Source organism: Bombina bombina, chromosome 5, assembly GCF_027579735.1.
Source record: "Bombina bombina isolate aBomBom1 chromosome 5, aBomBom1.pri, whole genome shotgun sequence".
Lineage (NCBI taxonomy): Eukaryota > Metazoa > Chordata > Amphibia > Anura > Bombinatoridae > Bombina > Bombina bombina.
In genome coordinates this window covers 158,330,203-158,353,141 of record NC_069503.1, presented here as the reverse complement: position 1 = coordinate 158,353,141, position 22,939 = coordinate 158,330,203, and the positions used below count along the sequence as shown (strand labels likewise).

The 22,939-nt window shown below is 37.5% G+C and overlaps 1 protein-coding gene across 2 annotated transcripts in view; it reads left to right on the top strand.

Annotated features, from left to right (window-relative positions):
• Positions 1 to 10,139, top strand: part of SEC22C (SEC22 homolog C, vesicle trafficking protein) — a 74,960-nt gene extending 64,821 nt beyond the window's left edge. For both annotated transcript variants that reach the window (XM_053713747.1, XM_053713748.1), the window contains exons 7-8: positions 4,232 to 4,297; positions 8,049 to 10,139. In XM_053713747.1, coding sequence (XP_053569722.1) covers positions 4,232 to 4,297; positions 8,049 to 8,249 — 267 coding nt within the window. In that variant the 3' untranslated portion in view covers positions 8,250 to 10,139. The remainder of the gene's footprint in view (positions 1 to 4,231; positions 4,298 to 8,048) is intronic.
• The last annotated feature ends 12,800 nt before the right edge of the window (positions 10,140 to 22,939 follow it).

Below are 22,939 nucleotides of genomic sequence, written 5' to 3'. Positions count from 1 at the left end.
CTGAGCTAAGATCTGTACAACTAACCACAGTTATGTTTTGCCCCTGTGGCCTCATGGTTGGATATGTATTTAAATACACAGCTGGAAAGGGGTCCAGATCTGGTTGTGTACAGCACCCTTAGGGAGACAAAATCCCCATTGGTCATTTGCAAAAAAGTTAAGAAAACTGTGGTGCTTAAGGGGGATACGAAACCCAAATTTTTTTCTTTCAAGATTTAGATAGAGCATGCAATGTTAAGCAATTTTCTAATTTACTCCTATTATCAATTTTTCTTCGTTCTTTGAAAACGCAGGAATCTTAGGAGACGGACCATTTTTGGTTCAGAACTCTGGGGAGCGATTGCTGATTGGTGGCTACATTTAGCCACCAATCTGCAAGCGCTACCCTGGTGCTCAACAAAAATAGGCAGCTCCTAAACTTAGATTCCTGCCTTTCAAATAAAGATAGCAAGAAAAATGGATAATTGGAGTAAATTAGAAAATTGCTTAAAATGGCATGCTCTGGTGCCGATTTATCAAGGGCCAAATGGCCCTGAATACAGCTGTTTCCGCGCGAGCCTTTAAGACCGCTGCTCCTTAACTCGTACGCCTCCTCTGATGCGGCGGACATCAATCTGCCCAATCTCATACGATCGGGTTGATTGACACCCCTGCTAGCGACCATTTCACAAGCAGTTCACCAGAACTGCTTGTGCAATGATAAATGCCGACAGCGTATGTTGTCGGCATTTTTCGATGTCTGACGGACATGATACTCTACATCGTATCATGTCCACCAGACACTTGATTAATCGGCCCCTAAATCTGAATCATGAAAGGAAAAAATTGGGGTTTAGTATCCCTTTAACTGGAAAAGGACAAAACTCTAATAGCTCATCATTCGGGATGGTGACTCTTTTATTGAAAAAATAATAATAAAAGTATTTATCTTTTAAGAGCTCTGTACCCCCTTTGAAGTTTTGTATTATTCAGCTCGACTTGCGTCTGGGATTTTTTTTTTTTACATAGATCAGACATACAGTTTATTTTTTACGTGTTTACCTATGTATAGAATATGTTGTATGTATATAAAATATTGAAACATCATACATTCAGATTACGTTTATTAACCAAAATAGAAAGCTTTATTTAGTCTTGATCGAACAATTTTCTCCACTTTATGTTTTTGTTCAGGCAATTAGAGGTTTCATGTTTTTTTTTTTTTGGCCATCAAAGACGTTACTGATTGAACACACTGCAATTATTAGACCATTGCTCTCTTTCTAGAGTTGAAAGTAAAATATTGTACATCAAAGGAATTATTATTACAAGCACAAATTGTTCTTAGTGAATTTTTTTTTTATCTAACCTATTATCACCAACATGCTTTTTACATTTTTTGGGGGAGATAAGATTTTCTAAATACATGTTTGCCATTAACGAACAAAAACAAAGATATGCAATTGTGAGTCTAGGGTTCAATTACAGTAATTTGTTACTTTAAAGGAACGTAAAAATGCTATAAAATTAAGAATCCATTCAAATGTATTATGCAAAAAACATCAACCTTAATCAAAATCATTGCAAATGATCTACATATAAAATAAATTTTATATATGTATATTATAAAAGAAAATTTTAAACGTTTATAAAATATGCAGTTTTTGCAATCATTGGACACGCCCCTTTTAAATGCTGAATGTTTTTTTTTCTTTGCTTTGGCCAATTAGGGACAGGTATAAACACTGTGTAGCATGTAGAAGTGTGAGGGTTCTGCTTAGAAACCTTAACATTTTCAGAGTTCGTTTACACCAAAATCAGGAAAAATAAATAATGGCAGTATATTGTAAAGCTTCTGAATTACAAATAAGTAAAAATATAATATTCTGTATTGAGTTTAATGTCTCAGTATTTTTTTTTTTTTACTTACTTTTGTACAAGAACAATCCATTAGTAGCATGGCTGTTTGAATTAGTTAAAGGGACATGAAATCCCAAATTAATTCATTATCCAGATAGAGCATGCAATTTTAACCCCTTGTGCCATATGGATGTAGTTGCTACGTTACACAGTACTTTGCCCAGCATACCGTGTTGATGTAGTACCTACGTCCAGCCCAGAGGTGCATGTTGTGGTCCCCGCTTTCAGCTTCGATAGCTGGAGCAGCTGCCAGGGGGCAGAAGACATCTGCCTTCGTATGGTAAGAAAGCACAGATTGATACCACATGCACTTGCCTGGCATTGATATCAAATCATACATGTGGGCTCAATGGTTGGTACACTCTGTGCACTAGCTTACCACTCAATTAGTCTTTATTTTTATTTATCTAAAGCACACTTTGCTTTTCATAGTGCCATGTAATAGTATAAAATGTGCTCTTGGCGGCACAGGGTTCACAGTACAGGAAGAATTAACAACAAAGGTAATACCTTGTATATACGGAGTAGGCATCTCGTCCCTCCATGCCACAACCACCACCAGCCTCCACGGCTTCCTCCGTTGCCGTATTGGGGGTCTACCGGCGGTGTATAAAAGGTAAGAAAAAGGAATAACTCCTGGACAAGGTATAAGGTTCAAATGTGAAGCATAGGTCTACAATCACCATACCATGCACAGCCCTAGTTAGAGGTAAAATTAAGTATTTATTGGTAAACATTAAAACGGATAACTAACAGAGTAGCTGTGTCATCTGACGCGTTTCGCGCTTGTCTGGCGCTTTCACAATTCAAATTTTACCTCTAACTAAGGCTGTGCATGGTACGTTGATTGTAGACTTATGCTTCACGTTTTCTTACCTTGTAATAGTATGCTGGGCTATGAAACTCTTCTATTCAGTATCTATCTCTGATGCTTTCCAGTGTCCTACTGAAGTGTCATCTTGTATATTACTTCTATGGCTGCAGCCAATCCAGAGCCTAATAATTCACAGGGAGGCTGTAGTGCCTTTTTTTTCTTTCAAAAACTAACATCAAATCTTTTGCAAAGATTCTTTATTTTATATTCCATTTATATACTTTAAAAGTTATATAATTACAGCGCATTGTAAGGTAAAAATCAAATGTAGTTTCTCTTTTGTAGGTTAGGGTAGCTTTGGTCTCCTTGTCTATACAACTTTAAATATTTACTGCTAGATTATGGTCCACTGTTCAAACCTAAAACCATAACTGCCAATACTTTTACTAAAGAACCGGTGATCTGGGGCGGAGTCTTACTAGTTAAAGGGACACTAAACCCACATTATTTCTTTAATGTTTCAGATAGAGCATGGCATTTTAAGCAACTTTCTAATGTACTCCTATTATGATTTTTTCTTGAATGTAAAGCTTGGGAGCCGGCCCATTTTTGGTTCGGAACATGGGATACGCTTGCTTATTGATTAACCAAATGTAGCCACCAATAAGCAAGTGCTATCCAGGGTGCTGAACTTAAAATGGGCTGGCTCCTAAGCTTTACATTCCTGCTTTTTTTTATATAAAGATAGAATGAAGAAAAATTGATAATAGAAAGTTGCTTAAAATTGCATGCTCTATCTGAAGCATGAAAGAAAAAATTGAGTTTAGTATCCCTTTAAGTGTGGGAAGATCATTGATGGACTGAACAGTCCACATGATTTCTGGTGTTTATTGTTTGGGCAGTCCCAGGTTTCATTGACAAACATGAGGATCTAAAGAGACTAACACAATGGAGGAGAACTCTACAAATTTTGGGATGAATGTTGTCTCTGTAAATCTTGTTGTGCATTAAAATACAGTCTTGGTACAAACTTTTACACCCATATCTTACCTCTGTTCAAGTGCTTCAAAAGGTAAAGCTCCCCCTTTGCCTTCCTGTTGAGACCACTGCCCCCTTGTGGGGCTGTGACAGGATGTAATGCACCCTGCACAATTAAATAAAGTTGTTTTTAAAAGAAAAAGAATAATCCATATGATAATGTTTTCTATTAAGGATTACCCATTGTTTATTGCTTTTCATAACAATAATGAAACACTTTTTTCCCTTCTCTTTAATACACAATATATCTTGTTAGTGGGGTATCCAGTCACATCGGCGTCCTGAGAAAAGGTTTTGTTACTATGACATCCTAAATATTCAGTTCTTTAAATAGGATCAAAAACAGATGCTAATAAATGTTGTTCTGTTTTTTGTATTACACCTTATAATTAATGATTATGGGTTAGAACACGTCTTGCTTGCGGTAAATGCTACCCAGCTACAGAGATCTCACTGTTATACTTTTGTCATTTTTTTAAGGAGGGTTATGAAAATGCAGGAAGAGTAGTGGCATTTCTGACAGCTTTTTCAGCAAACATATTACAGGTACGTCAGCAAACAAATTGCACAAATTGTTTATTTAAAGGGAGAGAAAATTCAACATTAAACTCAAATTGATTGAATAGAGAATGACATTTTAAACAACTTTACTTATTTACCTCTAATGAATTTTACATAATTATTTCTGTATTCTTTGTAATCTTAGGTGTGGTCAGCTGTCTTTAGCCATCAGGCAGGAGTGTTTACAACAATGTTTATAGCTATGTTATACATAGTTGCAAACACTGCTGCCACAGAATGCATGCACAATCCCAGGATTCTGTCAGCCTACCTAGGTTTACTCTTCAACAAAGAGAACAAAGAAAATTTGACACTAGAATTAATTTGGAAAGTTGTTCTATACTTGCATGCTCTATCTATCATCGATGATTCATTTTGACTCTCTGTCATATTCTTATACATATACTATTTCTTTATCTCCATGTATTTTATCGCTGAAATTCTTCTCTCATTCTATCATCTGTCTCCATCTTACTCTCTTTATAATTATATATATATATATATATATATAAAATCTCTTTTGCAATGTTCCCTCTAGTTTACACAAACTGTGTGCACAAAAGTGTTCTAAAAATGTGTTTTATAAGTTGTGAACAAAATGACCTAATATTACTGAAAGCCAAATACAGTGATGGTACTGGGAATATAGAGATTGTAAAAATACAACTTCAACCCCTAATTTGGAGAAAAAAATAAAGATATTTAAATGTACTCACTAACATATCATCTGTCACAACGATCATCCATCACTCCAATTCAAATTAGAACCCTAAGGAAATAAAATGTAAATGTCAGTTTAACCAGGCATTTATTTTATCGGATATTAATTTGATCTTTTGACCTGTTATCACGTGACTTCAATCACAGGATGTTATCCCAGAATTACTTGTGTAGTAAATTTGCTCCAATTTGTGTGTAGAGAGACGCATGTAATTTGTCCAGATTGTGGTTTAAATGTGGATGTTTTTACCTGTGCTCTAGTTCAGATAGTCTCAAAATCTGGAAACCAGTGACCTAGGTATGTTAAAGGGACAGTCTACACCAGAATTTTTATTGTTTTAAAAGATAGATAATCCCTTTATTACCCATTCTCCAGTTTTGCATAACCGACACAGTTATAATAATATACTTTTAACCTCTGTGATTATCTTGTATCTAAACCTCTGCAAACTGCCCCTTTATTTCAGTTCTTTTGACAGACTTGCAGTCTAGCCAATCAGTGCCTGCTCCCAGATAACTTCACGTGCACAAGCACAGTGTTATCTATATGAAATATGTGAACCAACACCCTCTAGTGGTGAAAAACTGTTAAAATGCATTCTGAAAAGAGGTGACCTTCAAGGTCTAAGAAATTAGCATATGAACCTCCTAGGTTAAGCTTTCAACTAAGAATACCAAGAGAACAAAGCAAAATTGGTGATAAAAGTAAATTGGAAAATTGTTTAAAATTACATGCTCTATCTGAATCATGAAAGTTTATTTTGGCCTAGACTGTCCCTTTAAGCAAATAATATACAAATACATTGTAAAAACAATTCTTATAAACTGAAAATAGAAACAATTTCATGTAATGTATTTGCCATTGTGAATAACTTATCTGTCCACTTAATGAGTGAGCCGTTAACGGCCAAGGTAGTGTATTGTTACTTTATATACATGATCATACTTGTTATCATAGAAAAATAATACAAGATGAACTCTAGAATTCAGAGAAAGCACTATAAACTGTTCAGTCAGTCTGTGTGGGGTTGAGGAATTAAAGGGACAGTTTAGTCAAAATTAAACATTGATGATTCATATAGGGCATGCGATTTTAAACAACTTTGCAATTTACTTTTATCATCAAATTTGATTTGTTCTTTTGGTATCTTTGTTGAAAGCTAAACCTAGGTAAGCTCATATGCTATTTTCTAAGCCCTTGAAGGCCCCGTCTTATCTCAGGGCATTTTGACAGTTTATCACAGCTAGAGGGCATTAGTTTACGTGTGCCATAAGATAACATTGTGCTCATGCACGCGGAGTTATCTAGGAGTCAGCACTAATTGGCTAAAATGCATGTCTGTCAAAAGAACTAAAATAAGGGGCAGTCTGCAGAGGCTTAGATACAAGGTAATCTCAGGGGTAAAAAGTATATTAATATAACTATGTTGGCTGTGCAAAACTAGGGAATTGTAAAAAGGTACTATCTATCTTTTTAAACAATAACAATTCTAGAGTAGACTGTCCGTTTAATCTAGAATATCCATCGGCTTTCCAAAAATGCACTGAGATAAGTGTAGAATATTAGCCTACCTAGATTTAGATTTCACCAAAAATTACCAAGTGACAAAGCAAATTTGATGATAAAAGTAAACTTGAATCATGAAAGTTTAATTTTGACTAGACTGTCCCTTTAAGTCTCTGTAGCATGCAACATTTAGGATCAGGTTTTGATTGGTGTACATATAATAAATGCCTAGCAACACTAGTCAGCTTCTTACCATTTTCTAAGTCTCTACGAGCCTTTTCTAATATTAGACAGATGTTTAAATCTCACACGTAACTCTCTGTGGGACACACCCACATAAAACATTTTGTAGGTCTAAACAGTGAATTATGTTCTTAGTTCTGCACGTAGAAAACTCATGAAAATATAATTTTTCACTGGAAAACAATCTCCATAGAGACCACATTTTTTCATCAAGCCACCATAAGTACAAGAGCTCCAGGGATAAGTACCCCTTAACGTTTCCTGATCTTGTTGACTCATTTTGTTGTAAAGTGACTTCTAACCAGTTTATCCCATAATATGGGAGCCCCCGCCAGCTAATCTGGATTCTTTCACCAAAACTCTCTTCTAGACTATCCCTACTCCTTAAAATATAAAGCAACCCCCACACCACTTAAATACTGTTGGTATCATTGGAAAAATTAATTGTTGAAGTTGTGCAATGAATATTATTATTATTATCGGTTATTTGTAGAACGCCAATAGATTCCGCAGCGCTAATACTGAGTACTATAATAATACTTATAGATTAATAGTATGCTCTAGAAGGTTTACAGCATTTCTTTTTCAAATATAGACATTTTAAATAGTTTACCTTATGTTAAAAAAAATAAATATATATATTAACGAATTGGTAAAGAGATATGAAACACATAAATATTATTTTGTGAGTCAGACAGAGGATACCATTTTATAAAAGTTTCCAATTTACTTCTATTATCAAATTTGCTTCATTCCCATGATAATCTGTGTTGAAGAGATACCTAGGTAGGAATCTAAAGCACTACATGACAAGAAATAGTGCTGTCATATATATATATATATATATATATATATATATATAAAATAGATAAGATTCTTGCCGAACTGCTGCCATTTTGTGCTCCAGAAATTGTCCGGCTCCTAAGCATACGTCCCTGATTTTCAACAAAAGATACCAAGAGAAAAAAGAAAAATTGATAAAAGAAGAGAATTAGAAAGTTGCTTAAAATCACATGCTCTATCTGAAACATGAAAGGACATTTTTTTATTTCATATCCCCTTAACTTTTAATTATGTGTGGAATGTTTACATATAGATTTTAGCATATACCTAGTTACATAGGGAATAAAATGTAGATTAAAAATACTTACTAAATTGTTTGAATAGTATTTAATGAGATTTTTAACCAAACAACAATCTTAAATCAGAATAGAATAAATTAATTACACTCCCATGGGTAACCGTATGCTTTTCTTATTTTCACAGTGCTATTTGTACCTGTTTTACTCTTCAGCGAGAAAGATAAAAGCCTGCGGACTGTTCTTAATAATTTGTCTTTGCAACATTTATTTATACGGTTTGAGGAACTTGTGGCAGATTTTCTTTCACGTTTTGGTTGCCATGCTTGCTGCACAACAAATATTTACAAGGAAAACCGCGGAGAAACAGAGTGACTGTGGGGTTTGAGAAAAGGACTGAATTTTAATATTTTTACAATCTGTGTTTAACCCTTTTTAAGCCTCAGAATAACTCTACTTCCATTGGAGCAACAGGTTTTGTAAATATAAACAAATGAATGCAAAGATTTTTTATTCTGAGGGTTGAGTATTACCCAGAAACCTCTTGGTGTTATTTTGGCATTTATGCTTGTAGCTGCACCAATCAAACTGTTTTCAAATGATTTTACTTGTTTGGCCCTGGAGGCTTTTGACTACAAACCTTGCCATTTAGCTTGATAAATGCACTTGTCTACCTGTGCAGGACTTAAAGGGACATAATACTCATATGCTAAATCCTTTGAAACTGATGCAGTATAACTGTAAAAAGCTGACAGGAAAATATCACTTGAGCATCTCTATGTAAAAAAGGAAGATCTTTTACCTCACAATTTCCTCAGCTCAGCAGAGTAAGTTTTGTGTAAAAAGTTATAATTCCGCTGCTGCCCAACTGCAGGTAAAAATAAATAAAGAAAGAAATGAACAGCAGCCAATCAGAATCAACAGTGCTAAGGTCATGAACATTTTTACTGTGATCTCATGAGATTTTGTAAACTTTCTTACACTGAATAGGGAAATAACATGAGTGTGCACGAAAGCTCGCTCCTTCCGCTGTCCCAGGACAGACATACTGATTTGTTGCTTAGAAGCCCTTTACAATGGGATGTGGCTACTGAGAAACTTTTGAGGTAAGATATCTTTCTTTTTTACATAGAGATGTTCAGGTGATATTTTCTAGTCCGCTTTTTACAACTATACTGCATCACTTTCAAGTGTTTAAACATTTGGGTATTATGGCCCTTTTAACACTTGTCTTTGTGATTTTTAAATTTCCCCACAGTCTCCTTTATGAATTTGTTTGTAATTGTAAATAATTTTGTTTAAACAAAACTGCTTTACAAAAAATGTCTTTTCTATGTTGTTTATTTTTTCTTCAAAAACCAGCACATAGCATATAGATGAGGAAACATTTTAGTGAACAATTTACTCAAACATCATGCATATGATCAACAGCATATAGTCTCCCCCTGCCCCCCTGAAAAAACATTTATTCTAAAATGAATACAGCATCAGCTTTGTGCTTCCTACGTATAGTTATTGGCAGATAAAGAAAAACACACTTCTATGGTGTAGAAGGTATCACAATTTAGAATATGAATTCCTTTATTGCAAGTATAATAGGTACTATTAACAACAAGTAGAAGCGCTAAACCAGGAACGAACAATAGCTTAATAGTTTGTTCTCTGGCAAATTGTCACCGAGTAACAGCCTCTTTTTGCCCAATTGTGCTTTCACGGAGGACTTTCCTGAAGTATATCAGTCTCATCCTGTTTAACAAGAAATACCGGGCAATCCTCCTCTGAACAAGGAACAATCGTCTGGGGTTGCCATTTCCCTTGTTCAGAGGAGAATTACCTGGCATTTCGAGGCTGGACTCACCTTAGTAGGCTGGATCAGACTGATATACTTCAGTGTCTCTTTTTAGTTTTACACTAAAGGGCCTCCATCACAAATGCACAGTTTAGGATTCCCTTTGTTTATGATGCCAGTGTATCCATAAGAAGGAAGTACCTGGGTCGCCACTCGCCATGGGACAAAAGCTTGAGAAGTACCTGACAAGGGCTGTTCTGAGGAAATTGTAATGGATACCAGTAATATATAATTGTATGGCACAGACTAGGATTGATAAAATCCGAGTCCGGATGGCGCCTTCTCTTCTTTGAATACTTCAGGTACACACTATAAAAGTAATTATGTTTGTTGGAGGCATGTAAAGAACTATTCTAAGGTAATACCAAGGAAAAGCTTTCTATATGTATTTACAACATGATCTAATAAATTATAAAGTTTCCTATTAAATAGTCTGGTGCTGGAAATGAGTGATTGAGTGATCTGTAGTTTCTTTTATTTTTAGAATTTGTGATAGTTTACACTTCCCATGCACTAAGAGGGGTGTATATATTTGTATCGCATTTCAAGAGGCCGTATCAATATATATTTTTGTACTACTGACATTAATATTATATATACAGTTGTGCTCATAAGTTTACATACCCTGGCAGAACTTATGATTTCTTGGCCATTTTTCAGAGAATATGAATGATAACACACAAACTTTTCTTTCACTCATGGTTAGTGTTTGGCGGAAGCCATGTATTATCAATCAACTGTGTTTACGCTTTTTAAATCATAATGACAACAGAAACTACCCAAATGACCCTGATCAAAAGTTTACATACCCTGGTGATTTTGGCCTGATAACATGCACACAAGTTGACACAAAGGGGTTTGAATGGCTATAAAAGGTAACCATCCTCACCTGTAATCTATTTCTCTTGTAAGGTGTATCCAGTCCACGGATCATGCATTACTTGTGGGATATTCTCATTCCCAACAGGAAGTTGCAAGAGGACACCCACAGCAGAGCTGTTATATAGCTCCTCCCCTAACTGCCATATCCAGTCATTCTCTTGCAACTCTCAACACGCATGGAGGTAGTAAGAGAGAGTGGTGAAATATAGTTAGTTTTTTTTCTTCAATCAAAAGTTTGTTATTTTTAAATGGTACCGGAGTTGTACTATTTTATCCCAGGCAGTAAATAGAAGAAGAATCTGCCTGAGTTTCTATGATCTTAGCAGGTTGTAACTAAGATCCATTGCTGTTCTCACATATGTCTGAGGAGAGAGGTAACTTCAGCGGGAGAATGGTGTGCAGGTTACTCTGCTATGAGGTATGTGCAGTTACAATTTTTTCTAGAAATGGAAATGCTAGAAAATACTGCTGATACCGGATTAATGTAAGTTAAGCCTGAATACAGTGATTTAATAGCGACTGGTATCATGCTTACTCTCAGAGGTAATACTCTTATAAAATTGCAATATAAAACGTTTGCTGGCATGTTTAATCGTTTTTATATATGCTTTGGTGATAAAACTTTATTGGGGCCTAGTTTTTTCCACATGGCTGGCTTAAATTTTGCCTAGAAACAGTTTCCTGAGGCTTTCCACTGTTGTAGTATGAGTGGGAGGGGCCTATTTTAGAGCTTTTTTGCGCAGTTAAAATTACACTGAGACATCCAGCTTCCCTCAGAAGTCCCCTGAATGCTATAGGACATCTCTAAAGGGCTCAAAAGCTTTCCAAAGTCGTTTATTGGGAAAGGTAGGGCCACAGCAGAGCTGTGGCAGTTTGTTGTGACTGTTATAAAACGTCTACATCGTTTTTTTGATCCGTTTTTTGAACTAAGGGGTTAATCATCCATTTGCAAGTGGGTGCAATGCTCTGTTAGCTTATTACATACACTGTAAAAATTTCGTTTGATTTACTGCCTTTTTTCACTGTTTTTCAAATTTTGACAAAATTTGTTTCTCTTAAAGGCACAGTACCGTCTTTTATATTTGCTTGTTAATGGGACATTATACACTCATTTTTTCTTTGCATAAATGTTTTGTAGATGATCTATTTATATAGTCCATAAAGTTTTTTTTTTAAACTAATGTACAGTTTTGCTTATTTTTAAATAACATTGCTCTGATTTTCAGACTCCTAACCAAGCACCAAAGTTTTATGTGAATACGCTCAGCTACCTACTCCAGCTTGCTCCTGCTTGTGTAAAGGGTCTTTTCATATGCAAAAGAAGGGGGAGGGGGGAGTGTCTTATTTGCCACTTGCAGTGGGCTTTCCAGCTACCTTTTCAACAGAGCCAAACTGACAGCTTCTAAGTAAGTTTTTAAACAGTTTTATACTGTATTTTTATATCAGTATCTGTGCATATTATTCTTTATAGTAGTGTCTATTACATGCAGTTATATGAAAATGAGTGTATACTGTCCCTTTAACTTGATTTAAAGTGTTTTCCAAGCTTGCTAGTCTCATTGCTAGTCTGTACGAACATGTCTGACATAGAGGAAACTCCTTGTTCATTATGTTTAAAAGCCATGGTGGAACCCCCTCTTAGAATGTGTACCAAATGTACTGATTTCACTTTAAGCAATAAAGATCATATTCTGTCTTTAAAAAATTTATCACCAGAGGAATCTGACGAGGGGGAAGTTATGCCGACTAACTCTCCCCATGTGTCAGATCCTTTGACTCACGCTCAAGGGACTCACGCTCAAATGGCGCCAAGTACATCTAGGGCGCCCATAGCGATTACTTTACAAGACATGGCGGCAGTCATGGATAATACACTGTCAGCGGTATTAGCCAGACTACCTGAATTTAGAGGTAAGCGAGATAGCTCTGGGGTTAGACGAAATGCAGAGCATACTGACGCTTTAAGAACCATGTCTGATACTGCCTCACAATATGCAGAAGCTGAGGAAGGAGAGCTTCAGTCTGTGGGTGATGTTTCTGACTCAGGAAAGATACCTGATTCTGATATTTCTACATTTTAAATTTAAGCTTGAACACCTCCGCGTGTTGCTCAGGGAGGTTTTAGCTGCTCTGAATGACTGTGATACAATTGCAGTGCCAGAGAAATTGTGTAGACTGGATAAATACTATGCTGTGCCGGTGTGTACTGATGTTTTTCCAATACCTAAAAGGTTTACAGAAATTATTAATAAGGAATGGGATAGACCAGGTGTGCCGTTCTCTCCCCCTCCAATTTTTAGAAAAATGTTTCCAATAGACGCCACCACACGGGATTTATGGCAGACAGTCCCTAAGGTGGAGGGAGCAGTTTCTACTCTAGCAAAGCGTACTACTATCCCTGTCGAGGACAGTTGTGCTTTTTTAGATCCAATGGATAAAAAATTAGAAGGTTACCTTAAGAAAATGTTTATTCAACAAGGTTTTATCCTACAGCCCCTTGCATGCATTGCTCCTGTCACTGCTGCTGCTGCATTCTGGTTTGAGTCTCTGGAAGAGGCTTTACAGGTAGCGACTCCATTGGATGACATACTTGGCAAGCTTAGAGCACTTAAAGGGACACTCAAGTCAAAATTAAACTTCATGATTCAGATACAGCATGCAATTTTAAACAACTTTCCAATTTACTTCCATTAACAAAATCTGCACAGTTTTTTTATATTTAAACTTTTTGAGTCACCAACTCCTACTGAGCATGTGCAAGAATTCACAGCATGTACGTATATGCATTTGTGATTGGCTGATGGCTGTCACATGATACAGGGGGAGTGGAAATAGACATAACTTTGCAATTTATTTAACAAAAATCTACTACTAATTTGAAGTTCAGACTAAGTGCTATTGCATTGTATTCTTATCATGCATTTGTTGATTATGCAAATGTACAGTGTTGACTGGTCCTTTAAGCTAGCCAATTCTTTTGTTTCTGATGCCATTGTTCATTTGACTAAACTAACGGCTAAGAATTCTGGTATTGCTATACAGGCGCGCAGGGCGCTATGCTTAAATCATGGTCAGCTGACGTGACTTCAAAATCTAAGCTGCTTAACATTCCCTTCAAGGGGCAGACCCTATTCGGGCCTGGTTTGAAGGAGATTTATTGCTGATATCACTGGAGGAAAAGGTCATGCCCTTCCTCAGGACAGGTCCAAATCAAGGACCAAACAGTCTAATTTTCGTGCCTTTCGAAACTTCAAGGCAGGTGCGGCATCAACTTCCTCTAATGCAAAACAAGAGGGAACTTTTGCTCAGTCCAAGACGGTCTGGAGACCAAACCAGACCTGGAACAAAGGTAAGCAGGCCAAAAAGCCTGCTGCTTCCTCTAAGACAGCATGAAGGAACGGCCCCCTATCCGGTAACGGATTTAGTAGGGGGCAGACTTTCACTCTTTGCCCAGGCGTGGGCAAGAGATGTCCAGGATCCCTGGGCGTTGGAAATTATATCCCAGGGATATCTTCTGGACTTCAAAGCTTCCCCCCCAAAAGGGAGATTTCACCTTTCACAATTATCTGCAAACCAGATAAAGAGAGAGACATTCTTACACTGTGTACGAGACCTCCTAGTTATGGGAGTGATCCATCCAGTTCCAAAGGAGGAACAGGGACAGGGTTTTACTCAAATCTGTTTGTGGTTCACAAAAAAGAGGGAAACTTCAGACCAATTTTGGATCTAAAGATCTTAAACAAATTCCTCAGAGTTCCATCATTCAAGATGGAAACTATTCGTACCATCCTACCTATGATCCAGGAGGGTCAATATATGACTACAGTGGATTTAAAAGATGCTTATCTTCACATTCCGATACACAAAGATCATCATCGGTTTCTCAGGTTTGCCTTTCTAGACAGGCATTACCAGTTTGTAGCTCTTCCCTTTGGATTAGCTACAGCCCCAAGAATCTTTACAAAGGTTCTAGGGTCGCTTCTGGTGGTCCTAAGCAGTGGCCCCTTATTTAGACGACATCCTGAAACAGGCGTCAAACTTCCAATTTGCTAAGTCTCATACGGACGTAGTACTGGCATTTCTAAGGTCGCATGGGTGGAAAGTGAACGAGGAAAAGAGTTCTCTATCCCCACTCACAAGAGTTTCCTTCCTAGGGACTCTGATAGATTCTGTAGAAATGAAAATTTACCTGATGGAGACCAGGTTATCAAAGCTTCTAAATTCCTGCCGTGTTCTTCATTCCATTCCGCGCCCTTCGGTGGCTCAGTGTATGGAAGTAATCGGCTTAATGGTAGCGGCAATGGACATAGTGCCGTTTGCACGCTTACATCAGACCGCTGCAACTATGCATGCTCAGTCAGTGGAACGGGGATTACACAGATTTGTCCCCTCTACTAAATCTGGATCAAGAGACCAGGGATTCTCTTCTCTGGTGGCTATCTCGGGTCCATCTGTCCAAAGGTATGACCTTTCACAGGCCAGATTGGACAATTGTAACAACAGATCCCAGCCTTCTAGGTTGGGGTGCAGTCTGGAACTCCCTGAAGGCTCAGGGATCATGGACTCAGGAGGAGACACTCCTTCCAATAAATATTCTGGAACTGAGAGCGATATTCAATGCTCTTCAGGCTTGGCCTCAGTTAGCAACTCTGAGGTACATCAGATTTCAGTCGGACAACATCACGACTGTGGCTTACATCAACCATCAAGGGCGAACAAGAAGTTCCATAGCGATGTTAGAAGTTTCAAAAATAATTAGCTGGGCAGAGATTCACTCTTGCCACCTATCAGCTATCCATATCCCAGGTGTAGAGAACTGGGAGGCGTATTTTCTAAGTCGTCAGACTTTTCATCCGGGGGAGTGGGAACTCCATCCGGAGGTGTTTGCACAATTGATTCATCGTTGGGACAAACCAGAACTGGATCTCATGGCGTCTCGCCAGAACGCCAAGCTTCCTTGTTACGGATCCAGGTCCAGGGATCCCAAGGCGACGCTGATAGATGCTCTACCAGTGCCCTGGTCTTTCAATCTGGCTTATGTGTTTCCACCGTTTCCTCTGCTCCCTCGACTGATTGCCAAGATCAAGCAGGAGAGAGCATCAGTGATTTTGATAGCGCCTGCGTGGCCACGCAGGACCTGGTATGCAGATCTAGTGGACATGTTATCCTTTCCACCATGGACTCTGCCTCTGAGACAGGACCTTCTACTTCAGGGTCATTTCAACCATCCAAATCTAATTTCTCTGAGACTGACTGCCTGGAGATGGAACGCTTGATTTTATCAAAGCGTGGCTTCTCCGAGTCAGTCATTGATACCTTAATACAGGCACGAAAGCCTGTCACCAGGAAAATTTACCATAAGATATGGAGTAAATATCTTTATTGGTGTGAATCCAAGGGATACTCATGGAGTAAGGTCAGGATTCCCAGGATATTATCCTTTCTCCAAGAAGGTTTGGAAAAAGGATTGTCAGCTAGTTCCTTAAAGGGACAGATTTCTGCTCTGTCTATTCTTTTGCACAAGTGTCTGGCAGATGTTCCAGACGTTAAGGCATTTGTCAGGCTTTAGTTATAATCAAGCCTGTGTTTAAACCTGTTGCTCCGCCATGGAGCTTAAATTTGGTTCTTAAGGTTCTTCAAGGTGTTCCGTTTGAACCTCTTCATTCCATAGATATCAAACTTTTATCTTGGAAAGTTCTTTTTTTTTTTGGTAGCTATTTCCTCGGCTCGTAGAGTCTCCGAGTTATCTGCCTTACAATGTGATTCTCCTTATCTGATTTTCCATACGGATAAGGTAGTCCTGCGTACCAAACCTGGGTTTTTACCTAAGGTGGTATCTAACAAGAATATCAATCAAGAGATTGTTGTTCCATCCTTGTGTCCTAATCCTTCTTCAAAGAAGGATCGTCTATTACACAATCTGGACGTGGTTCGTGCTTTAAAGTTTTACTTACAAGCTACTAAAGATTTTCGTCAAACATCTGCTTTGTTTGTTGTCTACTCTGGACAGAGGAGAGGTCAAAAGGCTTCTGCAACCTCTTTCTTTTTGGCTAAGAAGCATAATCCGCTTAGCCTATGAGACTGCTGGACAGCAGCCTCCTGAAAGGATTACAGCTCATTCTACTAGAGCTGTGGCTTCCACTTGGGCCTTTAAAAATGAGGCTTCTGTTGAACAGATTTGCAAGGCGGTGACTTGGTCTTCGCTTCATACTTTTTCAAAATTCTACAAATTTGATACTTTTGCTTCTTCGGAGGCTATTTTTGGGAGAAAGGTTTTACAGGCAGTGGTCCCTTCCGTTTAAGTACCTGCCTTGTCCCTCCCTTCATCTGTGTACTTTAGCTTTGGTATTGGTATCCCACAAGTAATGGATGATCCCTGGACTGGATACACCTTACAAGAGAAAGCACAATTTATGCTTACCTGATAAATTTATTTCTCTTGTGGTGTATCCAGTCCACGGCCCGCCCTGTCATTTTAAGGCAGGTAATTTTTAAATTTAAACTACAGTCACCACTGCACCCTATGGTTTCTCCTTTCTCGGCTTGTTTTCGGTCGAATGACTGGATATGGCAGTTAGGGGAGGAGCTATATAACAGCTCTGCTGTGGGTGTCCTCTTGCAACTTCCTGTTGGGAATGAGAATATCCCACAAGTAATGGATGATCCGTGGACTGGATACACCACAAGAGAAATAAATTTATCAGGTAAGCATAAATTGTGTTTTTCTTGTAATTAGTGTGTGTGTATAAAAGGTCAATGAGTTTCTAGACTCCTGACAGACCCTTGCATCTTTCATCCAGTGCTGCACTGACGTTTCTGAATTCTGAGTCATGGGGAAAGAAAAAGAATTGTCAAAGGATCTGTGGGAAAAAAGGTAGTTGAACTGTATAAAACAGGTAAGGGATATAAAAAGATATCCAAGGAATTGAGAATGCAAATCAGCAGTGTTCAAACTCTAATCAAGAAGTGGAAAATGAGGCGTTCTGTTTGATAACATACTGCATTCATCTTGCCATCAATTCTGACCAAATTTCCTGTGCCTTTGTAGCTCACACATCCCCAAAACATCAGCGATCCACCTCCGTGTTTCACAGTAGGAATGGTGTACCTTTCATCATAGGCCTTGTTGACTCCTCTCTAAATGTAGCGTTTATGGTTGTGGCCAAAAAGCTCAATTTTGGTCTCATCACTCCAAATGACTTTGTGCCAGAAGGTTTGAGGCTTGTCTCTGTGCTGCATATTGTAAGCGGGATACTTTGTGGCATTTGCATAGTAATAGTTTTCCTCTGGCGACTCAACCATGCAGCCCATCTTTCTTCAAGTGCCTCCTTATTGTGCATCTTGAAACAGCCACACCACATGTCCTGTATTTCACCTGAAGTTATTTGTGGGTTTGTCTTTGCATCCCGAACAATTTTCCTGGCAGTTATGGCTGAAATTAAGTTGGTCTACCTGACCGTGGTTTGGTTTCAACAGAAACCCTCATTTTCCACTTCTTTATTAGAGTTTGAACACTGCTGATTTGCATTCTCAATTCCTTGGATATCTTTTTATATCCCTTTCCTGTTTTATACAGTTCAACTACCTTTTTCCCACAGATCTTTTGACAATTCTTTTTCTTTCCCCATGACTCAGACTCCAGAAACGTCAGTGCAGCACTGGATGAAAAATGCAAGGGTCTGTCAGGAGTCCAGAAACGTATTGACCTTTTATACACACACACTAATTACAAGAAAACAGATCACAGGTAAGGATAGTTACCTTTAATAGCCATTCAAACCCCTTTGTGTCAACTTGTGTGCATGTTATCAGGCCAAAATCACCAGGGTATGTAAACTTTTGATCAGGGTCATTTGGGTAGTTTCTGTTGTCATTATGATTTAAAAAGAGTAAACAAGGTTGATTGATAATAAATGGCTTCAGCCAAACACTAACCATGAGTGAAAGAAAAGTTTTTGTGTTATCATTCATATTCTCTGAAAAATGGGCAAGAAATCATAAATTCTGCCAGGGTATGTAAACTTATGAGCACAACTGTATGTATGTATGTGTATGTGTATATATATATATATATATATATATATATATATATATATATATATATATATGTGTGTGTGTATAGAAATAGAAATCATTTAAATCGCATTGTTCTTCAAGCAGAACAAAAATTTTATTTATGCTATTTCAACTATTTTTTAACACACCTTCGGCTTTAGTGCACTTGGCTTAGGGCACCTTCACATTAGCGCTTGAGTGAAAGCCAGAACAGGGTTTTGTAGCGTGCCTTATAGAAGTCTATGGGGAGAGGGACTTAGCACGGCTGTGCTATCCGACCTCCAGATGTTAGCAGGCCTGAGGATTTCACTTGAGCGATAACTTTAAACTTGTAACATCAGCACAAGAATGTAAGCTCTATTCGTTTAACTTGATCGGTGTTAGCGCTCAATAGTGATAATAGTTTTGCGCTACACTTGTAATCTAGCCCACAGCATTGATCTTATCATTTCCAGCACTTATCTCTATCATCTATACATACATATTGCAGCAAGGGGGCTTAAGTTGGAGTTTGGTAAATTTTAGTCTGGCAAAAGACCGGTTCTCTTACTTTAAAATCTATCACAGTACATAGATACTTTGTGATGAAACTGCCCTCACAATTCAAAAAACATGTTTTAAGTGATATATTTAGTAATGAAAAAAATAAATAATACTGAGCCCAAATCTCGTTTTCTATTGCCGTTGCATTAATGATATTAAAATATGGAGCGCTTTTGTAGAGAATTTTATTTTGCATCCCTCTAGTTTTGCAAATACATTTTAACAACTGAAATTTGTAGTTTACTACAAAATTATTTAAACATAGGTAACTTTAATTTTTAGAGTTTATAAATAAAAATAATAGCAGGAAATGATTTGTACAAACATTGATTTTTTTTTTTTTTTAAGGATAATGATAAAACTGATTAAAGTAGAGAATAATAAAGATAAGATTCTTAAGAGTAGATTCATAGGAATAAGGCAAAATTGTACCAATTTTACGATAAGGGCGGAAATTCTTCGTGGATAGATTTTAGTTTTCGATTTAAAAAAAAAAAAGATAAGCATTAACTTAGGTAGATAGAAATTCTAAATTGACTTATAACAAGAAAAAGGTAAAAATTACAAAAATTGGAATGTGTTATGCATAATGGATTTTTCAAGTGGGGTTGTAAGAGCTAAAATATTTGTTCAAACATTGGGATATAGTAACAGTGCACCGTGTTTTATGTCTGATTTATTTGAACAGCTTAGGTTGTTAAAAATGCTGTAGTGTGTCTTACTGATATTAAAGAAAAATGAGTTGTTTTCTAATAAATAAAGGGCGATGGGCTTTGCATGGGTCTTTGGTAGGAATGTGCATTTTTTTCTTTCATACAGGTTGTGAGAGCCCATGATCTATCACTCCTGGGAATATTCTTTACCACCAAGAGGAGGCAAACCCTAAGAACTCTATCAATCCCCTCCCACCTCACCAGTACCTTGTTTTTGCCTCGGCTGGAGGTGTTCGAAGAATGAAGATGTGCATTTGATTCTTCACAGAGAGGGGTTCTCAGATCAAGTTGAGGTCCATTTCCCCTCAGAATACAAGTTGCTTGTTGAAGGGATGTATTTAGAGTATTGGAAGTGACATATATTTCACCGGTGATGATTTAGTCAGAAGTCTTGCCATGAGGGTTGCAGGGACTTGTCCTTTGCCCCTGCCTGTTGGTTTGTCGATAAAATGCTATTCCAGTTCCTCTGGTGTTATGTTTCAGCACTGGTCTTGGCTTCCTGCTGGTTTGCTTCGGGAGCAGAGTTGCTTTGGGTAAGTACTATAGCCGTTTAGGCTATCACTATTTATATTGTTATATATGTACATAGCCTTTGAACAGTTATATGTATATTGTTATTTGATATTTTTCCCTTAATATGTTTATTTTTTCACCACATATTTATTTTCACGCGTCTACTTTTTTGGCGCTTCAGCGTTATCACGCTTGTATTTTGTTGCATGCTAGTTTTATGTGCACCTACATTTTTTGACGCACACCAGCCTTCGGGTCTGCGTGCCTTGGCGTGCTTCATTGTGATAGTGTGCATACTTTTTGGAGCCCCTTTCTAATATATATGATGTAAGTTTAAGGTGCGCCTCTCTTTACAAGTGTACTTGTCTTATATTCGTGATTTATCAAATTGTAATTGTGTTTCGCTTTCTTCAAGAGCTCTTTTAATAGGGATATTATCATTTAACTTTTTGTTTTCTGCATTTAAGTTTATTAATAGTTTTTCTACTGTTCTGGAGCCTTGTAATTCTGTCCCTAAATCTGCATTTGAAGCTGGGTCATCTGAACATTTTCCTACCACTTTTAAATGTTTATATTGTTATATGCTAAGGTATTTCCTTTAAGCAATCTTATGCAATAAATGTATTAATGTTTTAATGCATTCTGACCCAAAGGCATCCTAATTATCACTCTATTTCCTTCAGTAGTTGTCACCAAGCATCACATCCTTATATTTTGGTTAATTGCTTTTTACAATGCAAAATGTATCCTGCATGACAAATGGAGTTTTATACTACTTAAAAAAAGTGGATTTTTTTTCTATAACTCTTAAAAGTAATAAATACATTACCTGGTTTGTCATTAGGAACCAGTTGTGCAGAGAGGAAAAAGCATGTAGCAAACAGGATAGCAGTAGCGTAATCTGTGAACTGGCCAGGGGTCAAAACCAGATCAGTCTGAAACCTTGCCTCAAAGTAAGGACAGATGCAAAGGTCAGGGCACAGTTCCAAAGTTCATAAATCAATACTCGGGCAGCGTATTTTAGCAGAAGGATTAGACAGGTAGTGTAATCCAGAATCTTTGCCAGTGTGGAGATCAGGGAAATTGGTCAGGAACAAGAACGTTTTTTAGCCTTCATAGTAATAACCAAGCACTTAATGGGAATCTGAGATTACCTTTTAACCTCCCACCAGGCACTCCAGCCGTGCTTAGCACCGTGACTCTAGTGTTGCTGTCATCCTAATTCAAGTCACAACTTTGTTTACTTTTTACACTGAGGTGTAGTTATTACAATCACTATACATTTTCTTAATTTTGTTGTATAGCCTTTAAAACATGTTTGAAGATTGTATTTTTTTTGTAAGAGAAAATAACATTCATGTAATTGTATCCATGCTTTAGTAATCCTAAAGTCAAATAGCGCAATAATTGTATTCATAGAATACTTACTTAGCAACCACTGTGTTTTATGTAAATAGAGAACCTTTCTCTGCATATGTTTAAGATTATTGTGATGCTTTAGGTCAGGGGTGTCGAACCCGCGGCCCATGGGCCGCATGCTTCCCGGGACGGCTTTGAAAGCGGCCCAACACAACTTTGTAAACGTTCTTAAACATTATGATATTTTTTGTGTATTTTCTGTGTCGCCCAAGACAATTCTTCCAATGTGGCCCAGGGAATCCAAAATATTGGACACCCCTGCTTTAGGTTAACTAATTTAAAGGGACATGAAAACCCAACATTTTTCATTCATCATTAAGATAAAACATACAATATTAATCAACAATTTACTTCTTTTAAAAATGTGCTTTAGTCTCTTGGTATCCTTTTTGAAGGAGCAGCAATGCACTAGTGGGAGCTAGCTAAACACATGTTGTGAGCCAACGACAAGAGGCATTTATATGCAGCCACCAATCAGCATTGCTGCTCCTTAGTGTAGTTAGGTATACTTTTCAACAAAGGATACCAGTAGAACAAAGCAAATTGGATAATGGAAGTACATTTGAAAGTTGTTTAAAATTGCATGCTCTATCAGAAATTCTTTGATTTTTAATTGATTCAGAGTTAAAGATCCATTATAGTGAAAAGTGCCTTTACATTGCGCTCTATGGGATCTGTGTGTTCCCAGTTAATGTATATATATATATATTTTTTTTTTTGTCTGTTAATAGGTTTAGTAATTTGGTCATGGGAAGCCGCAAAACTATTTGTAATTTCATCACGGCGTTGCTAATGTGAAAGTTTGCTATGAGGTTGCCATAGCTACGGCACCCGGTGAAGATGTCATCAGCTTGAGACATTGGCCGATACTTCATTCACATGTTGAGAGTGTTGCGCAACTAGCACTGACAGGTTGTTTACCGTCTTCATAGCAACGGTCACTTAGTGATGACGTCTGTGCGCCTGTTTGATACACAGGTGTTTCCAATTTTGAATCAGTTTCACGGGCCCATGATACATTTCAAGTAACACTTAGGGGTGTTTATAGGGACTTGTTTGGTGTGTATTGTACATATATTTATTTGCCTCCATGTGAACGATGGA